This window comes from Lotus japonicus, chromosome 3 (assembly GCF_012489685.1).
Source record: "Lotus japonicus ecotype B-129 chromosome 3, LjGifu_v1.2".
Taxonomy (NCBI): domain Eukaryota; kingdom Viridiplantae; phylum Streptophyta; class Magnoliopsida; order Fabales; family Fabaceae; genus Lotus; species Lotus japonicus.
Window position 1 is genome coordinate 14,669,626 of NC_080043.1, and position 18,050 is coordinate 14,687,675.

The following is an 18,050-nucleotide window of genomic DNA, read 5'->3' on the forward strand; positions in this document are numbered from 1 at the left end:
ATTTCATGAAGACCGAGATATATGAGGCAACCCCATTAGTTGGCGTTGCTAGCACTATTCGAGATAAGTTATAAAGAGAGTTGTACTTTGGTTTAATTCCTTATTTTTATGCTATGTTTGAATTATAAGAATCAAGTGAGTGGCTTCTTGTCCTTGTGGGTCGAGGTCCTTGCTTTGGGTAAAAAATCTTGCTTCTTGGGCCAATGTAGACAGACTTCTGGACCATTCATCGGGCACAAAAAGCCGGTCTAGAACAAATTTAACAATACTTAAAAAAATAGCTCAAGAGTGAGGACTGCTCCACTCTTATAAAGACTTACTTTGTCATAATTCTAGTCAATGTGAGACTTTTCAACACATTCCATATACCTAGAGCTGGACATCTAGAGCGTGAAGTTTAACGGGTTGAACATCTGCGAGTGACTCATTTGTGGGCGACCACCATAAACGAATCTAGGACATGCTCTAATATCATTCATGAACCAATGATCCCAAAAGTGTAGGCTAAAAGACGAAGGCACATGAATTATTTTAAATTTATATAATAGTAGGCACAAATGGGTTTGAAGCACAAACGGTGCACCAACCTACCTACCTACCTTGTGCTTAAATCCAATTTCTTATGGTAACAAGAATCAAACTTAGTCATAGAGACTCTTAAATCCAAATTAGGCATAGCTCTACCCAAATGCTAATTTAGGGTTGATGATTGTTCTACTTATATAAGAATTTATTTGACCATAATTATAGTCAATGTAAGACCTTAGCACACACCATCACTCCTAGGGGAGGACAAATGGAGCGCAAAATTTGGAGGAATGGGTAAAAAAATATTTCAAAAATGGACTAGTGACTAGAATTGCCACGTGGGCGGATGACTAGGTAAAAAATATTTCAAAAATGCTATATGATGTTATAAGGACTATTTCCAATCAGAAAATTTTTCAGGAGTTAAAAACCATAAAAAAAATTATGAGGAGCATTTTAGATATAGTGTATAAGTTAGACACAAAAACATATTTATCCCTTTATTTAAAAAAAAAAACATGTTCTCTCCAAAACCCCTCTCAAACAACCCGTACATATGCAGGTGAGAGCCTTAAATGGCCGAACCCCAACAACAAATGCAATGAGAGCCTTGATCTCTCTTTGTTTTTAATATAATTTTGTATGATGGTAAAATCTCAAAGGAGAAACCTGGCTCAGAAACCTGTAACAGGCAGGACAAGTTTTATCTCAAGAAACTGTACTCATGTACCTTCCTCTGTTTCGCAATGTATTAGCTTCTCAAGAAACTCCTACTTATAACAACTTACAAGAACACCATCTTAAATTTAACATAATTCAGTTGAAAAACAATCTGAAAAATCAATCGCTGAGATAACGTGATCACCACCGCAGCTGAGCGATTGGATTTGGCAGAAGAAGTTCAAATATCACATGAACACAAGTGCACAATATTTCAGGGGTCTTGGTATTACATGCATATCAAGAACATGGATTAATGTATAACTCTGTGCATTATTGAACATCTCCATCCTTATGATTTACCAACTCATTTTGCAAAATACTTTTCATAGAGAGCTTGAGCGATGGCTAGAGCATCTCCTTTGGCCTTTACTGGGTAGAGCTCATTACCTTCCTGCCATTTGTTTGACTGCAAAATCCATTGTTTTCGCCACTCAATCAACTTGAACTTCTTATTCTGTCTCAAGCTTTCTGACAAATGACTAAAGTAGGATGAAGCTCGTGGGAGATAGTAGCTTTCCAGAATGCCACTCCAAAATTTATTAGCTAATCAAGGAAACAGAAAAATGTCAAACAGAAGTAAGAATGAAATAGGCATATCAAAGTCTAGTGATGTATTTTACCATAATCATGGAGCTTGCTCTGAGTAGTTGCATTGGTATCAAACCACATAGTCACTTGCGTCCTCGCATTCCATTCATACTGGTAGAAAAGATAATGACATTAAACCATCCATTTTATTTACTTGACTATTGTATAAACAATAAACAAGATGATAAATACTTGATTTATGTATGTTGAGATCCCACATCGACTAACGAAGTTAATGGAGTAATACCAGTTTTCATATATATAGTTAGCAATACGAGAAAAATACGAAGCATCTATTTTGTATTACTTGCGAAACTTCTTAAAAAGCACGGATGATTTTTCAAAGTAGTGAATGGAACATGCTAACTGAATAAAAATTAACTCATTCTTTTTAGAGATCCCAATGGCTTCTCGAAAACAGGTCTCACTTTGAAGGGTTGTTTGTAAGGAAAATAGTTGCACTTACTTGCTTTTTCTCACTTGGATTCACAGCCAGTTTCTTAGCACTCTCAAGCCAAGTTCCCACAAGGAAGTTATCGTCGGAAGCAAGCAATACATCAATATCCTTTATCAGTTGAAGGAACTTGTTGCTGTGGAAGTGCAAATCGTCAATATTCTTGTTTTGGAAAGAAGTAACTGCCTTGACGTATACTTGGTTGGCCAATTTCGATAATACTTGTCGCGTTAAGTCAACAAGGTCATACCTGTCAAAAAGACAACAACGCTTCTGATAAGAACTTTCTCAATTTTTTAATCTACTCAATTCACAGTCCATTTACTACTATTATCACACATGAATTTTGTGTGTGTCACGGCTTCATACAAAGCAAAGTTCCACATTTCTCCAGTTATGACTACAGTGGGGATTCAGCAAATTCCTCTAAGTTAAACTAGTACTATATTTACTAGGTGAATCCAAGAGTTAAATTAGTACTACTTTATTTCTTTGGTGAATATAGAACATCATCAAACTTACAGATATTGTCATTCCATCCATCCTAAGTCATACTTTTTATGCTTGTATTAGTTAATTGAAATCCGCAAGTTTGGTTCCTTGCAGTAGCATATACATCATTTTATTTGTACCTCAAGACAAGAAGACTATATTATTGTAGACTTCATTGGATTGGTATTGAGAAATTTTTATTCCATTGACATTGATATGACATTTTCATCGCATAGCATGCATATTTAACACTATAATTTTGCAAGTTGGTTAAAGTTTGACGTCTAAAGTAGAACTTTAACCAACTATTGCTCTTAAATTACTGTTTTGAAAATTTCGTCCATAAAGGGCCTCAGTGGTGACTCATCATTGAAAAAGGTAAATTTAAAAGGATGAAAATGGTATCTTGTTGTCATGAACCAAACTATCCTAAATGATTAAGCTGGAAGGGGAAGACATGAGAATACTTTTATAAATATATCTCTAACGCATCCCCTCATACGAGCTGTTTGAGCTTGCAACATGGACAATGTACAGCCCATACCTTATACTAGAACTTAACATTTTTTTTTATTAGAAGAATAGGGAAACCAAGAAAACTATAGGCTACACCATTAAGAGATATTTAGGAGTGAACGGTGCACCGCTTGGTCCATGCAAATCCCACCTAGTTGGAAAAACTTGGTTTTTGTTGACTACAAGAACAGGGTCGTAAAAAATAGAACTCTAAAGCACTTGGTCATGGAGACCTGATACCATGTCATGAACCAACTATCTTACAAGTCTAAGCTGTTAAGTGAAGACATGCAAATGGTTCATAAATTACATCTCTACAACTTGATATGTGCAAGAAAAGGTCTAACTGAATCAAATATGGGAGATGGGTTCCATAGGAAGCTACAGAGGACAACCAAAAACTAAGTGTTTTGTTACAAAGAACCAATTAACATTGTTAATATGCTTCATGGTAATTCACAAGTAATTTATACAGAATAAAATTTAGCATGTACTAAGGTCAATAGATTACCGATATGTGAGACTTCCAGCGAGGTTCTTCCCACCAGCTAAGAATAGTTGTAATGCCTTGATTACATCTTCAGTGGGATACCACAAATGAGGCTGTGGCATATCAGACAACTTTTTATGTAATAAATACCTTCTATTTCCATGTGGTAAGAAGTAAATCTTCTTCTGGTTGTTTGAGATGCTAGAATTTGTTGATGGGTCCCAATCAGGAAACATTACAATATAATCATGATTATGATCCTGTGGTAAATTGATGAGCTGATCCCAATCAGTATTCAGGCAAGATGCTGATCTCAACAAAAGAAAATGCAATACATATTCATGTAACTAGAAGATAGCTCAATTTGGCTACTTTCTACCTAGTTAAACAGAGATCCAATGAGGTAAACAGAAAACTAAGCATAGGATACATACAGCAATTCCATCAGCACAGTTGTAAATTGTATGATAAAGAATCTCCCAAGCTGCATCAACTTGATGGACGGCTTTACCATATCGTCTATGGGAATAACTCACAAGCCATTCCTGCAAGAGAAATAAAGTTCAATCCAATTAAAATGGGTTCAAAATCAACAGTATGTGCACAAAATGAATATGAACACATGATCTGGAGTATCTCACCAAATGTGCATAAACATAATCTTAGTGCTATAACGTAGCCTGATCCGCACCCATATAACTTACAAAGAGTAAGAGGAAAATGGAGAAATGAGATCAAAGAGATGGAAAACTCGAAGATAGGATGAAGAGGGGATCCACTATTTTTATTCACATGATGAATTTAAGTTCTGGAAAAAATGTGAAACATGGAAGAATAGTAGCAAGCTAAGACCCATGAGTTATCAATTACCAACTATGTTGCTTAGTAAATATTGTGTGTATAAAATAGCTTTAACTTTGTACATAGAATCAAATCATCCTGTTAGAAAAATAATATAAAACCATTCATGTGTCTTCACCCAACTGCTTAAGCATTTGAGACAGTTGGTTCATAACATGGTAAAGTCTCTATGACCAAGTAGTATGGGCATTGGTCCTAGTTTCCCTGATTATTCTTATAAAAAATGTGTTGTCCACATTTGAAGTCCAATGGGCTCTTGTGTGAGGCCACATGTTAGAATTATAATATAAAATCATTCAAGTGTCTCACCCTATACCTTCTTAAACTTTTAGGATAGTTGACTCATATCACATCCAAACAAGTATATATAATCCTATTATCATTTCATGCTATCGTAATACCTATCACATCATGTCGTTCCTAACTTCATAGTAATTCAAATTCAAAATATGCATTCTATAATCTATACATTTTCAGCAAAGTACCTATATAAGGTCCTATTATAGTATGTAAGAGAATAGGAACATTTTCATGATTTGATAACTATGCTAATAAATACGAATTTAATGTTTGTACAAGTAGAGAGCATAGGAACAATATTACCAGAACTTCAACTTTCTCATCACGAAATGCCATTTCAGACATCAGCTCATAAACAACAGGATTATGCTCTATCCCTTCCATGCACATACCAACGCCTACCTGCATAACATGTTAGTAACACTAACACCAGTTTCAAAATCAGGATGTAGAAACAATAATTCAGGAAACATTTTTCTAAATAGTTTTCCAGCATTAATTCTGATGATAGTTTATGCCACAAAATTGCATAATAGATATACATTAACCATGCCATGAATGAAAACAGCATTGCTTGTATCATCCAAGCTTCTAACATACAGAAACTAGTAAGTTATGGTTGATATCATAATTGACAATATGTCCATATGTGATACAAGAAACATTAGTAGTACCATTGTTGAGTTTGCACTGACACGAGCGTCAACTGGCCCTGAAGAAATTGAGTCCAAAGTACCATACATTTCAATATTACCACCAAAGTTATGCAGCATGCACCTGAAGTAAAGTAAAATTGAGAAAGCATATTTTTTTTAGAATACCATATTTTTGTACAGAAAATAGTAAGATGACTAGATGAGCTATCAAAGATTTAATTACCATATATAAGGAGTACCATAAAACTGAAAGGAAGTTTTCCATATTGGTTTTACATCAGCAAATAGATCAAGAACAATCATCTTCCCCAACGGAACAGAATGTAAAAGTGCCTGCAAATAGTGTCATACATAATAAGAGAGAGAGAGGGAGAGAGAGAGAGAGAGAGAGAATTCTGTTTTGTTCTTTAATTATGGGTGCTAGTTAATGAACCAGAGAGGAGTCGGAGAGGACCATTTGTTTTTAAAATATCTAATGGTTACTGAGACCATATAAAAACAGTAGCGGTGTTGAAGGATTTCGTAAATCAATAAAATAGCAAGAGTTTTCAAGAACCCTATTCAAGAGATTATCATTTCATAATCATGGGAATTCAAAATCATCTAAAAGAAACATAAATCACTTATAAAGAAGACAAAAAGGAAATGAATAGAAATAAAGACTTTCTAAGAAACCAAAATCAAGAGATAATAACAGAGTCCTGTCTCTGTTAAACCAGTGCTCCGCAGAAACCTCAATAACAACACATGGATTCTTTGGACATCAATCGCACAGATAAGGAATACAGTTGGCAAACCAACTGTTTTTAGTCAAATTGAGGATACACAGATGAGTTGAGAAGTGTATTAAGCTTCTTGTCTAGTGCCTTGTGACGTGTGTGTGTAAATATATATTGACAAAATGGACAGGATCTCTCTTAAAAAAACGCAAATACTAGAGAATTTATTGTTTCTGATTTCCATACTTTCATTTGAGGAGGCTTCCAAAATGATGAGTCGGAGTAAAATAGCCAGCCCTACAAATTCATTTATATGTGTCAGCTACAAACCAATATACAAATGGAAATAAAATATACACAAGTAGAAATGAAAAAGAGGACAATCATAACTTCAGCAATGCAAAGCAACAATAAGATAGAATATCCATTGCAGAAGAAACACAAAAGATAGGTAATCTTAGAATTCGGGTTTGCACTAACTCTACCCCAACAGCTAACTCATAAGAGACATGAGAATTATCCAACCTTTATAAGGGTTTCTTTGACCATGTCTCTACTCAATATGAGACGTACATCACCTTGCCACATCCTCCTCTTGTCCCTATAACCCTTCAACATCATAGATATCTCATGCTCCCTATGATCCAGTAACACTTCCACCTACTCTGCAGGTGTATAACAGTCCGCAACTTCTCCCCTCTCTACCACAACCAACTAGTAACAGACTCATTGGGCCAACTTGATAAGAAACTCAGGAGAACCATACCACAAAAGCTAGTCGTTGTAGTTGGAGAGCTCAATGCCTTATAAACCTCACACTAGAATCTCTACTTCTAATGTGAGACTCAAGTCTCATACCTTGCAATTGGGTCTTAACATCCCACCACCACGCTCTGCAGCCCGGGCATCCACGCGGGCTAGCAGTGCACTAGCCCCTTTGACTAGTTCCGAGCGAACACTGCAATGTCGGCGTCACCACCTGTGTCGCTGAGAGACATGGTGGAAGGCTATATGGCCAAAATAGCCTTTATATATGGGAAGGCAATCCTCAACTCTTGAGCTAGCTTTTGGGTTGAGTTAGGCCTCCCAAATTCTAATACTAGTGTTTCACGAAAGGACCAAGAAAATTGAGATAGATTGTCATTTTGTTAGAGAGAAGATCAAATCGGGGGAAATCACCACTAGCTTCTTCAATTCAAACGATCAACTAGCAGATGTATTTACTAAGTCTTTGAGAGGTCCTAGAATTATCTATATATGCAACAATCTTGGTGCATATAATTAGCATGCTCCAACATGAGGAGTATTAGAAATAATATAAACAGGCTTAACCGTAATGTCATTATAGTAACTATAAACTATGTTGTATATCTCAGAATATGTATTATCCTCTGATGTGTAATTCAAATACACAGATTCATTCTATGTCTCGTTTCTTTGAACCTCAACAGAGATATTCTAGTAGTTTGTAGAGAACACATGATACTTAAGGAATAGAAAAGGAAATGGAAAGATCCAGAGCCAATTGAAAGCATACTTGCATTAACCACACAGCATCTTTGTCACCTTTGGAAATTCCTTTATATACAGCAGCTCCAAGAGTTGATATATATGCGGGATCGCTGGTAGGTGGGGAGTTTTCGTTAAAAGTGTCACTGCAGTCAACAATATAATTCATATGTCAGCAAGTAAGGGTAATTAAAAATAGAAACTCACTGCAGTCCAGTTACGATATTGTATGTGTGGGGTTTAGGCCAATAAATTTCATCAACAAGTGAACATGGCAACTCATTTATGACTGTATGTCCTAGAAGACAATTATAATTAGAAGAAAAAGTAACTATAGAGAGATATGGTTGATCATCAACTTGCAACCAAATCATTGAATAAAAAAATGTAAGTATGGAGGATAAGTGAATCTACCAGTTATAGATGTCGGTGACATCCCCATATTCTGTAAAACAAAAACAATGTGTCAGAGTTGAGATAGATAGTGAGGGCCAAAAAGGGATGAAAAACAAAAGAGTGGGCCGATCATCATAAGACTAGCAGTTTTGTTATTGTTAGAAACCCATACAATGGTTGAGTGTTAGAGCGATGAGAATAACAGTTAAGGGGGGAAATGAATGCAGATTGTGTATATTGAATTACAAGCAAAGAACCTAAGGAGAGAATTCTCCTTTCAAGGGTTCCCCCTTCACAAATGGTTTCCCCTTCTATCTTGCTTCTTCTATTTATACTACATACTGAGATAACCACCCTAGATAGATTCTAATCATAACTAACTGAACAGACATCAAACTATCTAACTCGTTCTGAAGTCTGACCCAGTTCCCATTTTTTCTTGTAGGTCCTATAAGTACCCCTTTGAAGTTCAACCTTGTTTCCAAGGCTGGAATCGGGAAAGCGTGCTGAGTCTCCCCTCCCTAAACACATGCACAAATTCCAATTGCTCATCTTCTGAAATATTGACCTGTATGCTCTTCGGTATACAATAGTGCTTTGACCCAAATGGTCGGCCGCACTGGAAGCATCACCCTTCCTCCTGTCATCTGTCATCTGTCACTATTTGTGCATGTAGCTCTTCCCCTATGTCCCTGGCCAGATTCTTGGCCTTCATATTATCTGTTGGGTTCATGTATCTGTACTCTGCACTTCACCCCTTGCCGCAAGCCACAAAAAAAATATCCCAAACATCTCTCCACTGTATCGAAGCTGGAGCCACCAATGCCTCAAAATCTTGAATTTATTCTTCCATTGGCCCTGCTTGGTGACTCACAGATAGCCATCCATAGACATTACTCCATCCTTTAAACTGCTGAATCATGGCTGATGCAAACTCCACCCAATTCAAATTTGGGGTCTTCCATGTTTGCTACACACCCTTTATCCAATGTCATTGCCATCTGTCATATTTGTTGGACTTTTCATTTTCCGCCTAACAGGCTTCCCAAACACATTTCAATTACTACCTCATCCTTCCAATTCTCTTTTCTTTCTCTGGTAAAGACAAATTAGAGGTCCAACAATCCCAGAAATGAGGTGCACATCAGGAAAAAAGAAAAGAGAGAGAAATTAGGTACACCTTTAATTTGTTTCTTAATAAAAGCTTCCCCAATTTCAACAAATAGAGGATCAGATGGATCAAGAAGGTATGTACAGCACCAGCGAGGATCACTGTCAACAGTATTCCTGGAAGCAATATATACTGAAACACTTAAGAAGGTAAATATATCGAGAGATGAAGCTTTAAAACTGACAAAAGAGGGTCTAATCCAGAACATTAGAAATAAATCCAAAACATGTCAGTTACTGAAAAAGCATTATACACGTGGTAAGAATCTGCACCTAGGTCTTACAAAGTCATGTAATCATGTAATGGATGCTAAAAGAAAGTAACACTAACAAAATTTTCCTGAGAAACGAACAATCTTATAAAAGAGAAGTGAAATACCAATCACCAAGTCTCGTTATTTTTGCCGACGGGAATATCTTCGTCAAAGCAGCTGGAACATTTCCAGAGAAGGATGGCAGCACTACAATATTAAAAACTTAATGTTAAATCAGAACACTAAATTTAGAAAAATGTAGCAAAATTTTTGAGACAGTGAAACCATTTTCCCCTTCGAAGGTCTAGATGCGTTAGAGAAAGTCAAAAAGCATATACAGATACATGTGTTAAAACAAATCCACACGTTTTATGGTGCAACTATACCTGGTGTCATCCCTAGCTCCATCATTCGAGAGATTATCTGTTTCTGTAAGACCAATTGTTGTTCAAGCCAATTTTGAGATAAAGGCCCACCCCAGCTGAGAAAAGATAGATATCATTAGAAACCAAAGCACAGGATCTGTTCAAAACTACTTTAATACAAAAAGGAAAATGTAATACATACAATGAGTTCTATCTTTGTCAACCCAATATTCTAATAAAAAATTGAATTTTATCACAAGATAGGTGAGCCTGTGCATTGTCCATGCTTCAAGCCCGGTGAACTCTTGCATGAGGAGACTAGTTAGAAATATAATACAAAAAAATTCATGTGTCTTCACCCAATAGATTCAGCATTTGAGATTGTCGGTTCATGACATGGTATCAGAGACTCTATGACCAAGTTATTTAGAGTTTGTTGCCTGTTGCCCCCATTATTCTAATAAAAACTGAATTTCAACACAAGAGATGTGGAGCTATATATTGTCTATGCTTCACACCCAATGGGTTCTTCACCAAATACCTTCAGCTTTTGGGATCGTTGTAATATAAAATGAGAAATGAGAGAAAGTGTAAAGAAGAAAGTAACTCTGTATATCTGGTTTGTATTCACTAACTCAAGAGTGATCACTATTAATAGTATAAGGGAAGATTAGTTGCTGTAGGGTTTCAACAACAACTCGGATTTGACTATATAGAGACATCTTCTCCAATTATAAAATCTGCCACCATTCGCATGCTACTCACTTGCTCTCTCTAATGGCTGCTGCTCCTTGCAGCAATTCGGTATAAATAATTCCTTCCTAAGTGGCTTCTTAGAGAAGGAGACTGACATGTCCTGACCTCGTAGTTTCGAAGTATCTAACCAATCACTTGTATGCAAGCCGCACAAGGCCCTTTACGAACTCAAACAAGCCTTCCAGCCTCGGTCTGTGACACTCATTCAATTATGGTTCACCACCAGCAAATGTGGTCCTTCTTTATTTGTTACTCATCTAATAATGATGTTGTTTACATTCTAGTGTATAATATAAGTGTATTGTAACAAGGATCTCAAACGATCCAAATAATGCCTTCTTCAATGGCTTCTTGGAGGAGGACTTGCGTGTCTTAACCTCCTAGTTTCGAAGTATCTAACCAGGCTGCACAAGGCCATTTACGGCCTCAAACAATTGAGGGTGCCCTCAAATCTAGTAATGGACTCTGATACTGATGAGCATAGACCTTCAATTAAGAAGGTGTATGAGAGAAGAAACAAGAGGAAAGTCACAACTTAGTGTGACTGTTATTGTTAGTTGATCTGTTAATAAACAGCTGGCATGGTTAGTTGTTTCTGTTAGAGTACAGCTGGCTAATTCTGTTAATAGTTGTGATTCTGTTAGAACTACTGAGTAGTATAAATAAGGAAAAGGGGGAAGTTACAGGTAGTTATTCAGTTGGTTAGGATTTGGGAGATTCTGGATCTCGAATTCCAGAGGCTAGGGTTCTTGTTAGTGTTCTTGATTCTTCTGTGTAATTCCTGAGAATTCAACCTCAGTACTTGAGGATTGAGTCTCTGTTTTCTTCAATAAACCAGTAGCATTTCTGTGAGTTCATCAGATACCATCTTAAATTTGGATTAGGTCTAACTGTACGAAAAAGCTAGATCAGGAGGTGAAGCTAGCCAACGTCTTTAAAACTCAACTTTGGTCATATCTCTAGTAGATATGGGATTTCGATAATTGCAATTGTTTGCCCACCTCGACACTGTAAATCATGAAGAATAATGGAAAAATGATAACCGAAATTCCATCTAAGAGAAAAGACTATACATGAAAGTTCAAGACAGCTCTCTTACCTAATACCAATTTTAACTAACGTTCCACACTTTGATGAAACTCCAGGGGTTCATAACAAAAGAGGCACAATTTTAGTCACTTCAAACATTTGGAACTCATTATCTCTCCTTTATTCTATAAGCGTTATAATTCTCACAATGTGAACAAATAAGAAATATGAATGAAAAATGAACATGAAACATATGATTACTTAATTTGCAAGACCATTTCTTTATCTTTCTATACTGATAAAAAATCAATGACAGCGTTTAAATACTGCTTTTACCTACCCATGCAAATTTCCCATGCGAGCCCAAGCAAGGAAAGCAGGTCCACCAAAGAAATTATTCAAATCTTCGGAACTAATGTTAAAATCCTACAGTTAGAAGATACTAGTCAAATTGCTATTAGAAGAGAAACATATTAAATGGATACTTTTCTGAGTAAATTACATCAATAAGAATGAAGAGATGCATAATTCGGTAATCCAATAATATTGTGTCTTCAAAGTCAGTGGAAATGTCACATGTATCTCAATTCAGGTATATGCCTACACTGGACTCTTATGATTCCTTGTTATAAAGCACGTATACTTCTTTTCTTAAAAAATAACAATAAATGAGAAAGACATTATTTAGATTAGAAAAACAAATGAGTCCAGAAGCAGAGCATATGAAATTATCTTGAAGAAACAAAAAAGGAGAAACTAATCAATTGACCAAGCAAACCAATCTCTTTGACTACCAATCAAGAAACCTCTCTCAATAACCACTGGACTGCTTTATCCAAAATAAGTGGTGCAGATGAGAAATTATCCTTGATACTTTTAGCTCACTATCAAAATATTGTTGACCCAACTAATCTTATCCGGGCCTCTTGAAGATTCTGGGGCATCTGTATTTAGTTTTCTGCTCTGTTAAGAGGAAGTGAGGAAGAGAGTTTCTAATATTTCTATACAAACTTACCCCCCATTATCAAGAGCATAATTTCAGTTATAACACGATACTATTCAACTATTTCTGCTCTAGTTCTATCATAATTACGTACATATGCTTAAAGACATACACCAAAGAAATGTGTATGCCCTATTATCTATCTAAGCTTAAGAACATAATAATTGCCATATATAAGTTATGCAGAACATAACGAAGTCTGAATGAAAACAAGTTGCACACTATATTTGAAGCAGCAGAAGTGAGCAGAAGTTAGAAAGCCACAAAAGAATGAAACAAAAAGTAAGATAACAGTGACAAAACTTATGAAGAAGTGACAGCATTAGTAAGAGCGTAAATAAAACATCAAATTTCTAATGTCTAGTAGCTCATAATTATATAACAACTGATAGGGAAGAAAGCAACACTTAACCTAAAAATCATCTGGTTCTTACAGATTCTATGAACCATCCTCAAACTAAAGAGTTAATCTTTCTTAAACCAAGCTTTATCTAAACATATACAAACATGTAAATAGAACTTCACCTTAAAAACCTTTTGCCAGATTGCTTCTTGCCCAGTAAATGCCAAGGGCAGGTTCACCCCCTGAAGTGCCATCCAGTCTACCTCTTTTTCCCACCTTCCCCAATCCCACCAGACGTATGAATCTGCAAAGAACCGAGAAGAATGTCATATTGCATAACCTTACACAAATGAGGCATCAGGTTGTGTGCCAAATATGTATGTTATTGTTACCAAATGTTTAGCTTATGACCTTTGCTTGCAATTGCACCCCCTCCCCTCCCCTCCCCTCATGAGAAAAGCAAGTCAATTGAAAATCCAATATTCCTTGATCTTAATGGATTTGTAAAGCAGACTTGGGAAGACTAAATCACCCAACATAGAATTACATTTAGCAAAAGGAGGGATGCTAGGATGTTTATTCGTATTAGCCTAAGGACAGTTAGCAATACCTTAAAACTTAGCTTCCTTCTGATTTTTCTAAATCTCTGCAGGATCTTGTGCAGCTTTCTATGAGATAACTTAAGCTTAAGATCTTCATCTTAACTGAAACTTTTGTATAGGCTATATTTGATCTTCTTTTTTCGGACAGCCAAAGAATTGCATATAAGATAGCACAAGGGGTGCTATAACCCATACACAAGTGGTTCTAGATGCTTACTTCCTTAAAGAAAAAACAACTAAGATAGCAACTAAAGTTACAGACGAACAAGTTCAGGAACAGAGAAATAGAAGAATTTCACCAACACAACAAGCAATACGCATAGGTAGAATCTCCCCCACATGAACTGCAACTTCCTTCCATTAAAAGGAAAACTCAAGCAGTTCTAAAAACCAGCAGATCCACTGATGACCCTCTTCAACATAATTCCCACAAAAAATACTTTTATACCTTCACACTAATTCCCTTAACATTTCAATACAACCTGCCACCAATTGAACAACCAGTGCCCAATTACTCAAAGCCCCTGCTTTACTGCTATTAGAATTATCATTATTCTCCCTCCAGCGATATCAATAACAACCATTAGAATTTCAGTTAAGGGCTGCAGTCACTGATTAGTCCACAGATATATAAATCAGCACACATAATAGAAAGATGTACCAGCTACTCCCAATTGCCAAATCGATCAAACCTGGACAAGAGACACAACAAGAAGGGGCTATATCTGATCTTGATAATGTACTGAATTTTCAATTCCGCAAGTAGGTTTCTTCCCCTTCCAAATCAAGCCTAAGGATTACTTAGTTGAAAATCTTCTATTTGTTAATGGTACCTAATTCAACTTCTTCGTAGGTTTTATCCTTTCTCATAACGAATTATAAAGCATTGCTACTTGTCAGCTACTGAACGTCAGTTAAAATTCTCAGTGAGTGGTGCAGTACAGAAAAATGTGACAGAACTGTCTTGTTAAATGTAAAGCCAATTTTGGTACTCACAACTAGAAGTCACAACATTTTGGTAATAGTTCCATGGAACAGGGCGTTTAATCTTCAGACCCTCATCTTTCAAAAGGGGCAGTGACCCTGGCTCGGGGACTGAAGCTGTCTGAATGCCACCTGTCTTATCCCACGAGACATGAGCACCGCACCAATACTTAAGATACCAATGGAGGCCAGATGCAATCTCAACAGCTGTGGTTCCACTAATGCTGAAAAAGATATATACAAGACAATGTCACATAATATTAAAGGAGGAAGAAAAACTAATCAAGTGATCATATCTATGGGCAGATAACTGATGACAGTGAAAAACTGACCATTGCATCAAGTATCCTATCTAATTATCCCACAATAATGGTGGAATTTTCTTACCAGATGATATACAGAACAAAATGCATTTGACTAACGAAGGTTTTTGAACAGCATTGGAAATAATTTCATTAGCATTTTCTACATGAAAATCAAGTTTAAGTACATAAAAAGCAGTAGAAGAAGAATCAAAATAACTTTTAAATAAAAGAAATCCAAGCATCTCATAATTTTAATGAAAACCCAGAACTCAAAAGGAAATAAATATTAATCATAATGTGCAACATAAATTTCATTTGACATACATAATCTCAGGCCCATTCTGGCTTGACTTATTGTGATTGTTTATCATAAAACAACTGTCTCCACCACAGACATCCTGAAAATTTAAAAATCACATTTTTACATTCAATCATTAATAATAAGAGTAGATTCAGATACCAACTACTTTGGCATTATAAAATAGCAGTACAATTAGGTGAAAGCAGCAATCTTAATGGATAAAAAATATAAATAACATAACAGTGATAACACAAACTACTTTGGCAGGATAACATAAGAGTAGTCAATGCTGCTTCCAAAAAACCAAATAACTACCTCACGCATCTTAAGATATGTGGTTAATGTAGTTAGTAGCATTAAATTTGTTCACAATTTATATCAAACTTTCCAAAATTACCCATATTCCACTTCTCTTTTTTCTGCAACAGTGTAAAACCAAAAATTCAATTGAACATAATAAAAGGGTACCCAGAAAATAAAGTCAACCATATGATTGAATCCAAAAGACTCAAGTCAGAAAGGAAAAGGAAGAACACCTTAGAAACTATCTTGAACTGAAAACTGGACAAATGGGTAGGAAGCAATCTTTTCAGAACACCTCTAGCTGCAGCTTCTTGCACCGATGGAGGTGCCCTTTTGGAGTCCAAGCGCTGAAGCAGAGGTTCTATGGCTTCATTCTTAGACAGTGCCACGGGCACCGAAAACGTTAGAATCAAAGTCAGAAACAGGAACCTCAACATTCTTCGGCTCACAGAGGAACTCGTTGTGATGAACAACGTAGTAAGAAACAAAACAAAGCTATTTTAATTGGGTTATCATATGTTTTTTTAATTACAATTCATTTTTTCTTCTTATCAATTTTCCTACAAATCTTTGTATATACTGAAGAAACATTAAATGAAAAATATTTAATATCTTGGAAAAAAATTTAATTTTTTTAAAACAAAAACATTTAACATCTTTCAAGTGTTTAATCTTTTTTTACAGAAGACGATAATATATTAAGAAAATAAAAGGCAGTGTCTCGTACATCAGCTTCAAGGAAAACAATTAAGTCGGGAGAAGTATCCTCAATCCATACTAAATTAGGAAAATTAAAAGCTATTAGAGAGAAAATTAGTTATCATATTCACAATCCTTCTCTGTACCAAAAAAAAAACAATCCTTCTAACAAACGAAAGTAAAAATCACCAAAATAAGACATATCTAAACCGGACTTTAGCCAAGCATTGAATAGGACTTGACAATCCGTCTTAAAAACCACCGAACGAAAAGAAATATATATAGCCATAGTAAGTGCCCAAAAGAAATAAAGTGCCTCTGCCATAAGAGGAGAAGAAGCACGAATATTAGGGCCACGTCCATCAGTAAGAGGAGATCATCTCATCACGAGCAATCAACGCCATACCCACCTCTCCGGAGTCTCGAAACGCTTTCACTTTGATGTCATCATTTAAGGGAGGAATCCATCTACCATCTCGTGTCTGCTTCTCAACCAAACTAGGTCTGCATACTCGCAAAGTCAAAGGAACCAACATCAGATTAACGCACTCCAACAAGGACTCAAGGTCAGCAACCTTTCCTTCAAACAAGACTTTATTTTATTGCTCCCACAACATGTAGAAACCAATAAAGAGGAATTGAATCGGGAAATTTTTTACCTAAAAAGCCGTTGTAATATTACCTTATCAATATACAGTCAAAATGCTCATAATGTTGCGTACATCGATGTCCAAACATTATTAAGGCCTAATATTGCCACCATCAAATATTTACCCTATTAAATGCATTATTCAACACATATATCACAAGTAATTCACAGAATAATAATAATAATTTCCTAAACTGGGTCTTGCATTACTAAGTTGTGTAACTTGGTAGGGCAAGTATGCTTAGCATAATGTTTGATTACCTAAAACATTATAAGGTTTAAAATAACTCTTTTTTTTTTAATTGGAGACCAAAATCACACAATCGTGTTACTTCAGCGACTAAAACTGCAATCAAGCCTTTAATTTTCAAGAGTCATGAATGTAACAAGGTTTTGCACTAACACTCAACCATATTATTATACACATAAAACTATCAGTTACTTATTTTTAATTTTAATTAAAATAAAAACATAATTACTAATGTGCTCAAAATCAATTGGAGGCATGTGAAAAAAAAATATAAACCAACAATGCATCCATGGAACTCTATTTTATTCAAAAAATTATAAAAATCAAATAAAACTTAAATCTAACTAGAATGAAACATTCGTCAAAAAAAAAGCTAGAATGTCTCACCAAAACAATGGCTCAGCAGACACATTATAATTTTCTTCTTAATTATTATTTTAGTCGAAAGAAACTTTTACAACTAGCTAAAATAACTTTTTTTTTACGGGCAACTTTTTGTTAATTAATATCTTTTAAAATAGTTTTGAGTTTAATTTTTTTATATATCACAAAACCGGTACACATCACAAATTATATCTTGCGTTTAATGCCCTTATTTTTATTTTAAAAACAAACCAAATCTGAATAGATATGTTTTTGTTACATGGCATAGAAAATGATATGCACATCTAAGATTCAACGGTGTCTGACTTACTTGGTTACTAAGGTAAACGACTTACTTGCTTGCTCACTTGCTTTTTTCATTTGATTTCAAGCGTTTCTTTTCTTGTCAGTTCGAATTTCTCTACCGTTGGAATTCCTGGAC

At 35.5% G+C, this 18,050-nt stretch overlaps 1 protein-coding gene across 2 annotated transcripts; it reads right to left on the bottom strand.

Annotated features, from left to right (window-relative positions):
- Positions 1-1,198: 1,198 nt before the first annotated feature.
- On the bottom strand, positions 1,199-16,131 carry LOC130743204 (alpha-N-acetylglucosaminidase). 2 transcript variants are annotated; one of them, XM_057595340.1, is made up of 19 exons: positions 15,881-16,131; positions 15,368-15,441; positions 14,751-14,962; positions 13,335-13,456; positions 12,147-12,232; positions 10,043-10,137; positions 9,782-9,863; positions 9,413-9,519; positions 8,251-8,281; positions 7,865-7,982; positions 6,574-6,624; positions 5,832-5,941; positions 5,627-5,729; positions 5,256-5,354; positions 4,226-4,336; positions 3,813-4,051; positions 2,306-2,543; positions 1,872-1,950; positions 1,199-1,794 (listed from the first exon to the last, which is right to left on the bottom strand). In XM_057595340.1, exons 1-19 carry the CDS (start codon positions 16,082-16,084, stop codon positions 1,556-1,558), a joined length of 2,400 nt encoding a protein of 799 aa, XP_057451323.1. In that variant the 5' UTR covers positions 16,085-16,131; the 3' UTR covers positions 1,199-1,555. The 2 variants fall into 2 exon arrangements, with proteins under 2 accessions (XP_057451323.1, XP_057451324.1); XM_057595341.1 differs by lacking the exons at positions 14,751-14,962; positions 15,368-15,441; positions 15,881-16,131 and adding an exon at positions 13,763-14,623.
- Positions 16,132-18,050: the final 1,919 nt, after the last annotated feature.